The sequence below is a fragment of the Echinops telfairi genome, unplaced genomic scaffold (genome assembly GCF_000313985.2).
Source record: "Echinops telfairi isolate 266 unplaced genomic scaffold, ASM31398v2 ScPeMD7_7468;HRSCAF=8506_0, whole genome shotgun sequence".
NCBI classification, from domain to species: Eukaryota; Metazoa; Chordata; class Mammalia; order Afrosoricida; family Tenrecidae; genus Echinops; species Echinops telfairi.
Genome location: NW_022111369.1, coordinates 83337434 through 83351318, shown reverse-complemented (window position 1 = coordinate 83351318; position 13885 = coordinate 83337434). Strand labels below are relative to the sequence as shown.

General features: G+C 38.3%; 1 protein-coding gene across 1 annotated transcript in view; it reads left to right on the top strand.

Moving 5' to 3' along the window:
• Positions 1-6547: 6547 nt before the first annotated feature.
• The window catches only part of DTHD1 (death domain containing 1), an 87056-nt gene continuing 79718 nt past the window's right edge, over positions 6548-13885 (top strand). The window contains exons 1-3 of the mRNA XM_004706353.2: positions 6548-6818; positions 8995-9604; positions 13114-13444. Of these exons, the coding sequence (XP_004706410.2) occupies positions 6548-6818; positions 8995-9604; positions 13114-13444 (1212 nt within the window). The remainder of the gene's footprint in view (positions 6819-8994; positions 9605-13113; positions 13445-13885) is intronic.

Below are 13885 nucleotides of genomic sequence, written 5' to 3'. Positions count from 1 at the left end.
GATGATGCCTTATACCTGATCCCTTCGACACTTCATGATCGCACAGGCTGGTGTGCTTCTTCCATGTGGGCTTTGTTGCTTCTGAGCTAGATGGCCGCTTGTTTACCTTCAAGCCTTTAAGTACCTTTTTATGGGAGGAGAAAGACTTGTCTTTCTCCTGATTGTTGAATCAGTGGTCAATAAATATTCTCAAATAGAAGCATGAATGAATTGTCATCGCTTTCTATTATTTTCCTTCTTTTAATTTCCATATGCTCTACTTCCGATTCCTTCTTAAAGACCCCTCTTCATCTTCGTGCATGACTGCTGCTGTACCCTCAAGCCCCTAACTCTTGTGTCTCTTCATCTAAACCATCTGTATCCTGGCAGTAGAGACACCTCTCTACTGTCTATAAAATCAAATTCTAATTCTCATCTGTACGCACCTATTGCTACACTCTGCTGCCTTTCCAGGCTCATTAATAGAACCCTATTCAAAGGAATCAATGAAAATGCAAGACTTAAGAATAATTGACACCTTTGAATTATGGAATTGGTAAAGAATGGTGAGTATGTCATGGATTTCCAGAATAATGAACAAATGTGTCTTGGAAATAATACAGCCAGAAAACTCCGTAGAGGTGAGAATGGTAAAACTTCTTGTTTATTACGGACATATTTTCCAGAGGGACTGGGTGAACTAAAGGGTCAGGGGGAAAAAAGGGGTTGGGAGGAGGTCCTCAGGAAGAGAGATGGACCCAGTGACTACAATAATGACCTCAAACATACCTATGGATGTGGGAATGGTTCAGGACCCAGAAATGTTTCCTTCTGTTCTACATAAGGTCATTATGAGTTGGGCCTGACTTAAAGGCGCTGGATGATAACAACTTTGAAGCCATGCTGTTTCATCTTGGTCTTCCCATAGTCCCCTGCATTCATATTGCTGGTTATATTATTCCCTGAGATGGTATGTAGGACCCCTGGTGGTGTAGAGGGTAATGTATTGGGCTGCTAACTGCAAGGTCCGCATTTCGAACCCCGCAGCAGCTCCATTAAATAAAGTCAAGGCTTTCAACTCCCAAAAGAGTTGCAGTCTTGGAAACCCTCAGGGGCTAGGTCTATTCTAGCCTGCCCCATAGGATTGCTATGAGTCAGAATTGACCCGATGGTAGTTTTATTTAAGATGAGCTATTCCTTCTCTCGCTTCTCTAGCCTGCTTTAATCCTACGTATCTTTTAGCTCCTAATTCAACTTTCTCCTAGGCAACCAGTAAGAATGTATTTTCTGTTCCTCAAGTTTTTTGTGATACATTTTGTTCATATCACTGTTATCAATGCAACACGGCCTTAGCTTCATCTTTATCATCTGTTTTTGTCTTTCTCACTCTGAACTCCTACAGATAGTACCTTGCACACAATGAATGCTATGTACGGTTTACAAAGTTGGCATTGAATTAAAGCCATATGTACACTTTCATTCAAATTTTTTAAGGATCACATATATATTTCTGGAATTAGAGAATAACTAAGCAAAAATGAACTAACAAATCTTCATTCTTTAGAAGAGGCTGCAGAGGGTTTCAATAATATGATCCATGTGTGATATGGGCTCACCTTGGAAAAAACATGAAAAGAAGAAAAAGTCCAGTGTGCCTCAATTCACTGAAAAACAAAATCTCTGGTAGTGGAGAAAACTCCTCTTTTCCTAATACTGCTTTCCTTTTCGCTCAGAGTCTAAAGCAGAAGCATCTTGGATGGCATTTATTTATACCTGGGGCATCCCTCTTTGTTCCCGGGATTTGTTTTCTCCATCTCATCTTCTAGGCGCTGGAAGTGCAGCTGTAAGCGCCCCAGTGCTTCCCACGCTGCCTGTGGGAAGGAAGCAGTCCGGTGCCCTTTTGGGGAGCTGTATTTTCATTCCGGCACATCTGAGAAAGGATGCACCGGTGTGGAATATATGTGCTTCCCTTTATGTCTGGTGCCATCGTCTCCTCTATTAGAAGCAGGAGATTGGAAAGGAGGGAGCAGGCTGGTCTGGTTTCCTTTCCACACCTCCAAGATACCAATATCAACTTCTGTATTTTAATGATCTCATATGCAATGTGTTGACTACGGGGGAAGCACTAGTGAGAATTTAATCTATCTGCATTTTAATTATACATGGTACAGTCTCCTTGTTAGTCTAAAGAAAGTCACTCTTCTGGTTGGTTTTGTTTTTTACTGGGGGCATTTTTTCAAATGAATGGGAAATTATCAGAGAGTAAAGATGCCAACGGCCAATCTCATTTTCACTGCCAGCTTGCTATATCAGAATGTGTTAATTATATTCTCCTAACTAATATTAGAGTTAATGCCTGTGCTTCAAAATCCCTAGCTGCACCATTGGGAGAAAGATAGACTTTCTACTCCATAAAGAGTGTAGTCTCAGCCACCCACAGGGGCTTTCCTACTCTATTCTACTGAGTTAATACTAGTCAACATCAACTAAATGGTTGCTTTTTTTTTTTAACCGACAGTAAAAGTGTCCTTGACAGCACAATGGTAAAGCACCTACCTGCTAACTGAAAGTTGGCAGTTCAAACCCATCCACTACTCCTCAGGAGAAAGAGTTGTAATGTGCTTTTGTAAAGATGCACTGCCTAAGAATTCCCATGGGGTAGTTCTATCCTCTATCCTGCAGGGCCACGAGAAATGTACAAAGATCTGGAGTAAAAAAACTCAAAGGGAAGAAAACATTTTACATTTCTCACACATAAAGAAGTGAAGAAACAAATTAAGCCTCAAGTTGCAATATTGAAGGAGTCTAAAGGGAAAATGTCGAACATTTCTCACACATAAAGAAGTGAAGAAACAAAGTAAGCCTCAACTTGCAATATTGAAGGATTCTAAAGGGAAAATGTCGAACATGAGGGAGCAACAAAATAAATGGAAGGACTACACAGAAACAGTGTACTAAATAGAATTGCTGAGAATTCAGTCACATCAGGAGGTGGCATATAATCAAGAAAGGATGGTATTAAATACAGTAGTTCATGCTGCATAGAAGGTATTGACAATAAAATAAGGCTTCATAAATAACTGAAACACACATTGAGATATTTCAATAAAAGAATACAACACCCAAAATTTGGAACATAGCTACCTGGTCAGTCAAATAAAAGAGTGCCATATTTGTTCCCATTCAAAAGGAACAGACCCAACAGAATTATGAAATTATAGAATAATAATATCATGAATATCATACACAAGTAAAGTTTTGCTAAAGATAATTTAAAAATGATTTCAGAAGTACACCAACAGGGAATTTTCAGGGATTCAAAAGACGTGGAATGAGGAATAACACTGCTGATGTCACCTGGATCTTGACTGCAAACAGAGAGTACCAGAAAGATGTTTACCTGTGTTTATTGACGACACAAAGTGTGGGTCATAGCACATTACAGAGAACATTGCAGAGAAGGAGAGCGTCAGAGCACTCAGTGGTACGCATCACCTACAAGTAGACCAAGAGGCACTTGTTCCAACAGAACAAGGGTGTAATTTTAAATCAGGAAATGTCTGCATAAGGACTGTATCCCGTCATCATATTTATTCAATCTATATACTAATCAAATACCCTGAGAAGCTGGATCATATGAAGAAGCCAGTATCAGGAGGAGAAGAAGATTCATTAACAACCCTTGATATGCCATTGACACACTTTTGTTAAAAGTGAGGAAGCCTTGAGGCACTTACATATGAACATCAAAGATTATATAGTTCAGTATAGATTGTAACACAATATAAAGTAGCATTTTTTTACAACTGGAAAAATAGCAGCAGCATGATAGATGAAAACAAAAAAAGAGTGATATTTTCAAATATTTCATTTTACTTGGACCCACAATCAATGCTCATGGAAGAAAAAGTAAAAAAATTAAACAACATATTGCATTGGGCAAATCTGCCGCAAAGGTTCTATTAAAAGTGTTAAAAAGTATAGGTGTCACCCTGAGGACAAAGCATGCTTAATTCAAGCTATGTTTTGAATTGTTCATATGCATGTGAAAGTTGGACAGTGAATAAAAAGACCAGAAATAGAAATGATGCATGTGAATTGTGATGTCAGCAAAGAATATGAGCATACCATGAACTGTCAGAAGATTGAACAAATTTGTGTTGGAAGAAATATGGCCAAAATGCTCATTAAAAACAAGGGTGGTGAGACTTCAGCCAGTAGACTTCGGACATGTTATCAGAAGAGACCAGTCCCTTTATAAGGACATGCTTGGTAAACTGGATGGTCAGCTAAAAAAAGACCATCAACAAGAGAGATTGACACAGTGGCTGCAACAATGGGGTCAAACATATTAAAGATTGCGAGAATACAATAAGACAGGGCAGAGTTTCAGTCTACTGTAGAAAGGATCACCGAGAGTCAAAAGTCATTTGATGGCACCTAACAACAGCAATGTCAAGCCATAGCAAAGGGCTTCTCTTCAGCAAAAAATATTTTCCTAAATTGTTTATAATTTTAATATTCTCTTTTCCCTTCTGCTTTCCTTGCCCCTTTCCCCTCCTCTCCCTTGCTCCCTTCTTCTAGCCCTCCCCTCCTTCTCTCTCTCTCTCATACAACATATATATATATGTTGTATGTGCGTATAAAACACTACTTGTTGAAAGTTTCACCTAGCCAGTATTTATTTTTGTTGTACTTAAAGTTGCTAGGAGTCAGAAATGACTTAACACCCGAACCACAGAAATAACATACATATATGTATGGAATCCTGTAGCGTAGCAGGGTACACGTTGGGCTGTTAACCACGGGTCGGCAATTAAAAAACCACCAGTGCTCTTGATAGAAATATGAAGCTTTCGACCTCTATAGTCTGAGACACCCACAGGGGCAATTGTCCCCTGCCCTATCGGGTTGCTAGGAGTCCGGAGCTGGTGGTGTTGTGACATAAAACTTGCCCCCGACCAGTTGATCCACAGAGATAGATGAGGCTATCTGTCTCATCTTAAAGACTTATAGTCTTGGAAATCCTATGTAGAGGTGTTTTGTTAGGACTGATTTGATGGTAGTGATGTATATACAGTATAGATATGAACATATAATATATGTACATATATAATGAATTTAAAGCCAATTTTATTCCATCTACACTCCCCATGCCTATATTATTTTTAAACAAGCTCCTCATGTCACATCGTTTCATATATGAGGATAAGTAAAAATCAATGCTATAAAGCACAGAAAATTATATTTAACAAAAATATCAAAGATGAAGTTATTGTTTATTGACTTATCCTCCATTTAGGGTGGTGATTCCATTTCTTTAACCCTTCTCTATAAGAAGCTCAGGTGGCATAATGGTTAGTAGAATTAGGCTGCTAACCATAAGGTCAGCAGTTCGAAACTACTGGCTGTTCCACTGGAGAAAGATGGGGCATTCTACTCCTGTAAAGAGTCACTGTCTCAGAAATGCACAGGGGCAGTCCAGCCCTGTTCAATGGGGCACTAGGAGTGGGTATCGACCTGATGGCAGTTCTGTAGAACTCTGTGCTCGCTGGCCGACAGCACATCAAAATGGTAGTTTTGGTTTTCTTGAGAGACTCAAGTCATGCTCCTTAAAAATATTCGTTGAGTGTGGGAACCAAAAGAAGGCAGAGAGGAAAAGAATAGGGCTAAGGATGGATGAGGTGAAGTAAATTTTACCAATGAATTTCTCTTAGGACAGTTCTGCCCATTCTAAAGAATAAGAAAGTGCTTTGTCAAGACTGACAAAAAATTTATTTGATGCACATTTCCTGACTTTCCCCCCAGAAATGACATACTCGTTTCCTTAAAACATCTTCCTAGAATGTCATTATGCTTGTCCTGTGTCCTTCAAAGGAAACAAAAAATCAAAATTCCTCCTGTGGATTCCCAAAACTTTCTGGTCTGGCCTCTGTACTTTGCATTTAAGTGGCTCAATAGGTCTCCTCAGAAGATACTGTTGTGATCGGACCTTTGTTTGAAGACACCCCAATGAGGTTAAGAGAATTATTTAATTGAAATAACATGTTTGCAGCCATCTACTGAGCACAGAGAGACACACATGCATTGTTTGGATTAAATCTGTGCACTTATGTATCAGCACCCAAGTAGCAATACTATCTGACTTGCCCACATATAACTATTTATAAGTACCACCTAGAAGCCTAATTAGGAATAGTTTACAAACTGTTCACTTTTGATCAGTAAACATCTCATCCTCTCATAGAATCTGTTGCTCAACTGACCTTCCAGAGTACACTGAAACCTACATAGAGAGTTGGATTTTATGAACTAGCTTTATTCCTGTGATTAATCTAGTCTGTACACAATGGCACCCGGGTGCTGAAATGCCCCTCCTCTGGTCACCTGGTAACTTCTCAGTGGCGAACAACAAGCTGAATAAACTATTGTGTTTCAGGGAAATGCTTGGCTAGCTGATTTGGACCATCTCCTAGATTTTAGGAGAAATAACCATTGCCAAGCTTGAGTTTGTTAAACCTCTAGGCTCTGCTGGCAAGAAAGAAGCATACCAATTTTGGAGCATAAAATGGATACAGAAGACCTGGGCTCAGATAAACTAGGTCAAATATTGAAGCAGATTTGGAGACAAAACCTGGCTCTGAAGCAGGCTGTCCTTAGCAATGATTTTTACGAAGAGACTGGTGTGTCTACTTGGCTAGCCACAGTGGTCTTTCTGGGTCAAGATCTCAGTGGAGCCCTTCACCAACTTTTGGAGCACACTGCAGGGACCGTGCACTCCACCTGCCAGCATCTGCAGGCACTGCTTGACACGGAGAGCCCGTGCATCTGGAGGAAGGGCAAGTATTTCTCTTGTTTAGTCTTTGTCAAAGAAATGCTGATTGAGTAGCCAGTCTGAGGGGGAACTAAGGCGCTTGCGAGCAAAGGTAAGGGCTATAAGGGGAAATAAGATAAGGCAACTGTACAATAACCCAAAGAATCTTGAGACTGTTGTCTTCAGAGGCAGGGTAGAAAATTTTCCTGACACACATGTGATATTTAAGCTGAAGTTTAAACAATGAATAGGAATTTTGCAGCTGGAAACTGGGACTCTTGAAAGAACATTCCAGGCAGAGGTATTATTAGCAGGATTTAAGACTTAAAATTAGGCAAGAATAGGCCAAGTTAAGAAAAGAAACTTACCAAGATAGTAATAGAATATTTTACCACCAGATTTATTTTTGTGTAAATCTAAATTTTTAAAAATACTGGGAAGTCTACGGTAGATTGGGACATGGAATTAGACTTTCCATTATTCTTTGTACAATAAGATAGAGCAAATGCAACTACGGATGCTGACAAATACTCTAAGACAGGAGTAGCAAGGTATCTAGGGAATATGATGCCAGATTGTAAGAATTACTTCAGGCATGAAGGTAGGTGACATCGTGAAATCTAACTCTCAATACAAGTGTTAAGGACAGTGGAGAGGTCCTATCCATCATGAATCAAAGGGAGATGAGGTTAAGCAAGTCAATCTTGAAAGGAAAGCACCGGGGACATCTGTTCAAAGATAGTATGGCAGAGAGCCCACCATTTGAAACTTAGTCTCTGGAGAGAATTAAAATTTTGCCTAGAAGAATTCAGCTGCCCAGCCACCAGAACGAGTTCAAAATAAAGACAGGGTTTGCAAACGCAAACTGTCAGGACTACAGCTTCAAGACAAGCCCAGACTAGTGCAAGATAATTTGATGATGAATGTAATATCACTGAGCCACAGTCTTAAATCACATATTCTTTAGTTAAGAACGGGTTTTAAAGTTTGGTGAGGTGCTCAGCTAGCAATGTGGCCTCAGCTGTCTCGAGAAGAGAGATGAACAAATGGAGCGAATGGAACTGGAAGTTAGAGATTATATCACGATGGAGTGAGAGGACACCAAAGAGAAGAGACTTGCTTAGTTTAAAAGTCCCTGATTCGCCATTACGTGTTCTGATCAGAGAACTGACATGATCAGAGATATCCTTTGGTAATTGTCAATGATGTCAAGATCAGAAGGAGGCCTAGTATAAACCAAAATTTAACTCTCACAGCAGCCAAGAAGCCATTTAGTAAACTACAGCTTCCAATCTAGCAGAAATAATGTAACTAGGGTATTCCTTCAGTTAAAATTCATGTGGAGTGTTGTTTTGGGCCCAAGATTTAAGTGGATTATTCATAATAAAGCACAGCCAGAGAAGATAGCGTTCATAAAATAGTACCAATGGAAGAATGATTTAGGGTGATGTTGACTTCAGTTGAAAAATCTCACGTAAAATCCTATGTGTTGCCATGCAGTCTATTCTCACACATAGCAACCCAAGAGATCAGAGTAAAGCTGTTCCATAGGGTTTCCAGTCTGGACTCATTTGTAGAAGAGACTGCCCCATCTGTCTCCCACGGAGCAGATGCTGGGTTCAAACTGGGGACCCTTGTCTTAGCAGTGCTTATCCACTGTCCCAACAGAGGTCCAGGGATTCATGATTCTTGTTTTCAAATATCCAAAATACTTTCGTGAACAAGAGGAATTATATTTACGCTCTTCAACTGTCTTACAGAGAGCACTTGATGGCACACATGGTTAAGTTCTTGACTAGTAGCTTAAATAAGGAAAGTTTAAACCCACCCAGAGGTGCACTGGCGGACAGACCTGACCAGGTGCTTCTTGAAGGCTCTTTGAAACAGTTCTGCTCGATGCACATGTGGGGGGGGGGGCAGGAGTACAAATATCTTTCTTGAAGCAAACAGCAGCTACCTTAAAATGTAATTTCTTCCCCATGCCTAGATGCCTTTATTCCTAGAAATGTCACTAACATGTGAGAGTAATACAAATGGCTTTGCTTTCAGGAAGGAGTTTAACTAAAATGCATGGTAAAAATGTTCTTTGTTTTTGTTGAAATTTCTAAGGTTAGTTTTCCATACGCTATCAAGGGTCAGTGCAGAAATATAAATGGACTTAGTTTGATATTCTTTCTTTGTGTGTGTGTGTGTGTGTGTAGAAATCATTCCTGTCAGAGACTGCCTCGTGAGAATAAATGGATATTTGGGGAGTACTGCTACACTTTTAAAGAAAGAAGAAAAGGAGATGTGTAATTTACACGGCATGCATGATGAATGTAGTCCGCTAGAGACAATGCCTGTCATTCAAGATACCAAAGCAACAGACCATGCTGGAAGAAGGGAGCTAAATGTCATAGAAGCTGCTACTGTTTCCCCTCCAAGTGGGGGGGAAAGTCATTACATGAACCAGGGCCAGTTAAATAAACCACACTTGAGTTCAGAATTAATGGAAAAAGAGGACAACACATCATTGAGTGGAAATGTAACAGGACAAGGAGAGCCACAGAACAAAATGTGCCCAGATAAAGCAGAAAATGAAGAAGATAAACAAATAGACCACATGACTGCTGGGAGCATAAATGACAACAGGGAAAAGATTCATAACATAAGCCAGACAACAGAAGGAGAAATTCAAGCGATTTCAGAAAGCCAAAGAGAAGAGATGACCACATCCTCAATAACATGTAATGGCTTTAATAACTATGTGACTAGTTTTCTTCCCAATGATTCAGAGGGTAAAAGCACAGAGAAAGTCATCATGGAAAAGGAGTAAGTAAATGCAATGGGAAGGGGATCATATGTACCTATTTAAATGTGTGCTTTTGTAATTAGAACACATAGTACTTAAACATGGAGAACATTTTATATTTCCATAGTTGCCAAAGCTGTTCTGAATCAGCAATGCAGTTTGAACTACCCCATAAAGTATACGTGGCTGCTAATACTGATATTGCTTATCGCGTAGCTTTAGGAAGCAAATGTGTTTCTTTAGAGAGAGGAAGAATTGATTAGATAAGAAAGTGGTTACAGTGTAGAATTACCTTGAACAGGAACACTTTCCCTAAATCACTACTTCTCTATCTATTACAAGGAGATAAAACGAAGAGGCTGCAAGGTGTTCAGAAATTAGGAAATCATTTTAATTTTATTTATATTCCCAAGACAATCATCATGCGCTCTTAACCCATGTTTCTGGAACTCTAGGGTTTCATGGATAAGCTGTGGGAGGTTCTTAAAACGGAATGACTATATTCATACTCATTTTATCTTTTTGGAGATAATCGCAGACTTTAAAATGTGAGAATAACTGACCAAGTTTATGGCTTCCCTCCTTCAGACACCTGTGTAATAATTCGCTGTATGTTCAAATAAAAAATATTAGCAAATTATAATTTTCGAGGTAAACAATTTCCATACAAGAATTGAGGAATAGTAAATAAGATATATACTTATAGAGAGGAATAGTAATATACATATATATCTACACACAAACACACATACATATACATATGTCAGAAGGACTTAAATTTTACTTCATATTTTATTAAATGCTAGTTTCATAATCTGGGCAACTTGATTAGTTTCTTAACTTCTTCCTCTATTTTGTATAAATAATACACATGTCTTAGAATTAATTGGTAAAGTAAAATGTAAAGTAAAAAGCCAAGTACCAAGCCACTTTGCTGATTCTCTCACTGATCTAAATGTTGGCCTGTTAGTTTCATTCTCAACGGCCTTCACTTTCCTCCCCTCCCCTCACTGCCAGCCCTCGTTCCTCTTCCTCTTTCCGATGTAGAATATCCCACACTGAGTGTGAGCTCAGACTAGTCTCTACGCCATCTACTAAATGAAAGCCTTGACTCCTTCAGCGGTGGTGTCCCTACAGGTCTGAGAATCCAAAGAGTTCTATGAAGGTCACAGCAATCTGAGTACGTTCAATGCACGGAAGCCCTCCATGATCTGAAAAAGTGTTGCCCAGAAAATCAATCTGTGGTTACCTGTTTCTTTTGAAAATGCAAAACAATAATACTTTGTATCCTCACACTCAGAAATGACTCAAAGCATCAAGGAATGAGTCATTGCTCAAACCCCTCCCCCAACACTTCTTTTAGGTGTTTCTTAATGCCAGTTCCTCTTCCTGGCGTCAAACCAATCTTGCTTGGCTTGCATATTTAAACCGATGACAACTCATTGTACTCCCTCCCCGGGCAAGGAAAGCATCAGACCACATAAAAGATTCATGTCATAAACAAAGCCCTGTTCTGAATCTGTTGTGATTCCTCCCTTGGGTTGGTTTCTGAAACAACTCTGTCACTCTTAACGATGGCTGTCCTCATGTGTACAGACTTTAGGGACAGACAAGACTTGAATAAATCAATGTGATCATTCTGGAGGCTGGACAAGGTATATTTGATCTCCGCTAAGAGAAAGGAAGCATTTACTAGTCTACCTGCCCTGCTTCACCTGTCAGATGAGAAAGAAACTTTCTGGAAGAAGAGAATATTTGTTGAGATGGTTTCTAGGGCACAGGCCTTTTGAAACCTCAGAGGTGTCATCCTTGAGATTATACAAGGTTGGGACATCATATAATTTCTTTCAAATAAGATTTCTCATTGTGTGATTCACCATTATCACCATCATCAGAGTTTCTCAAACTAAAAAATAAGTTGGATGGCTTCTCGCATCTTTGAGAGTTCAGTATTGTAAACATATATACTTGGCTCTGTCTGCATCTGCCACAAATATTTTAGATTTTTATGCCATGTGAACTATAAAAATAAATTTCCCAGTGATTGAAAAATAGCTAACACATGAATACTCTTGAGATGGTTATTAGTACTCTAAAACTGGTTATAGAAGTTCTTATTTCCCATTGATATAGCCTTTATTTAAATCATTTCTCTAAGAGGTAACAAGAGGAGAAACTCAAATTGATCATTGTAATGTTGAGATCTAACATTTATTTTTCACCCGTTATGTGTGAAGCGATTATGAGAGATTTTATTTCCCTCACTCACCACATTAGTGTGAATTAGACATTAGTTTCATTTTGTGATGTATAAAGAAATCAGTGCCTTGGAATGATTAAGGAAGTATGATATTATATTTCAGAATTTGATCATTAGTATTAAAGTTAGGTAGATTGTTATTGGTTCAACAATTTAACATCTGTGTGATTTTTAGCAAGTTAAATTTTCTAAGCCTTAGTTTCCTTATCTGTAAAATGATGATGATGGTTGTACCTACATTAAAACATAGGCATCAAGATGAAATGAAATAATATGTATCATAGAACTTGGTCTGTACAAAATAATAAAATATTAATTTAATAATTATAATTAATTATTTACATGAAACGAGTAAATGATAGGTATGAAATTCAAATTCAAATCTATAAGACTGACCATTTTGCAAAGATGAAGATAAAAATTAAGAAGAAAATTAATGGTCAAATAAGGCTTTTGAATTTATTTTTTTGAGGTTGTAAATACTCTTGTTTCCAATTAGTATGATTAATTGTAAATTAATAATACTTGTAGTAATTTCTAGGTATTATTAAGATTTTAGTTTTAATAACTACTTTAATTTAAACTACTATAATTTAATCTAATGTATTAAAACAAGACCAATACCATATATATATGATTCCCATTTCCCCCAAGCTTAGGAAAGTATTCAGGTATTTCAAAAACACCAAACACTGTCCTCGAATCATTTCTGGCTCATAGTGACCCCTGTGGTTTTGTGAACTGTAACTGTTTACGGGAGTAGAAAATCTAGTCTTTCTCCCTTGAAGCTGCTGGTGGCTTTGAACTGTGACCAGGAGGATGGGAACTCAACTCATAACACTACACCACCAGGGCTCCTCATTCAGGGATTAGCCCTAGGCTTATCAATAAGCCATAGTAATTTTTATGTTGTGGTGTGACCACACAGGAATGAATAAACTACTTAAATAATAACAACAGCAATAGTAATGCTATTAATAATAGTGGACATATACCACATTTACTATGTGCCAGGTACTACTTTCTAAGACATTAACATATAATAGTTCATTTAACTCAGTTGGGTGGGAGATAGGTATGTTTTATCATCATTTTACAGTTGAGGAAACAGGCATGGAAAGATTCATTATCTTGCCCAAAATTACATCAATAATGGGAAGAATTGTGAGAGAAGTCACACAAAGTCATATGAGGTTGATGAAGATATTGAGTTTGTAATTTTAAGCTCTCAGAAATAAGTTTTAAAGATTACATTTTTTTCCTCTGCAGGTTTCTTGATGTGTTGAGTGAGGAAACTGGACCCCAAGTGTCTTGCTTTATTACAGCACCATCATATGTCTTACAACACCTAGAATGCCGAATAATTAATAGCATGAGTTCTTTAATAGTTAATGATAATGAAGAGTTGGTCAGTAATGTCATTGCCATTGAGTTCTCAGCTCAGGACAAGAGCATCCCTTTTCCAATAGGCATTGCAATCCCATTTACTGCACGTTATAGGGGAAACTACAGAGAGGTCATGGTGAAAGTGTCAGACCTAAGTCTTCAATCAAGTTATCTAACCACCAATGCAATAGAAGGCCCAAGAGGAAGTTATAAGGTTGGTACGTCCTTGGCTCTGTCAACATTTGCTGCTTGATTCCTCTTCTAAATCTTACTTAGATTACTTGATGATAATGCTAATACACTTCCTCATTGGTAACAAATGGAAGTACATTTATGACAGTGCACTCATGCTTTTTGATCATCCATATAAAGGGTGGAAATAACTGACTGAAGATTGGGTTTTTCATTTTTCATTGCAAATGTTATTGTTTTAACCTGGGAAACAAAACCAGCTTTGTGGCCCAGGAACTAATGCTGTAGACTAGTATTAGACCACCATTTCAAGTACGAGGGATTTCTGGTCTGAACTTTAAGTTGTTAGAAATGTCAGGGAGTAACAAGTTCAATTGTAATCATTCCTGGTTTGAGAAAATATGTGAAACAATAAAAATTAAAAAGTAAGTGAAGTGTGTGTGTGGTGTAAGTCTGTGAGAAA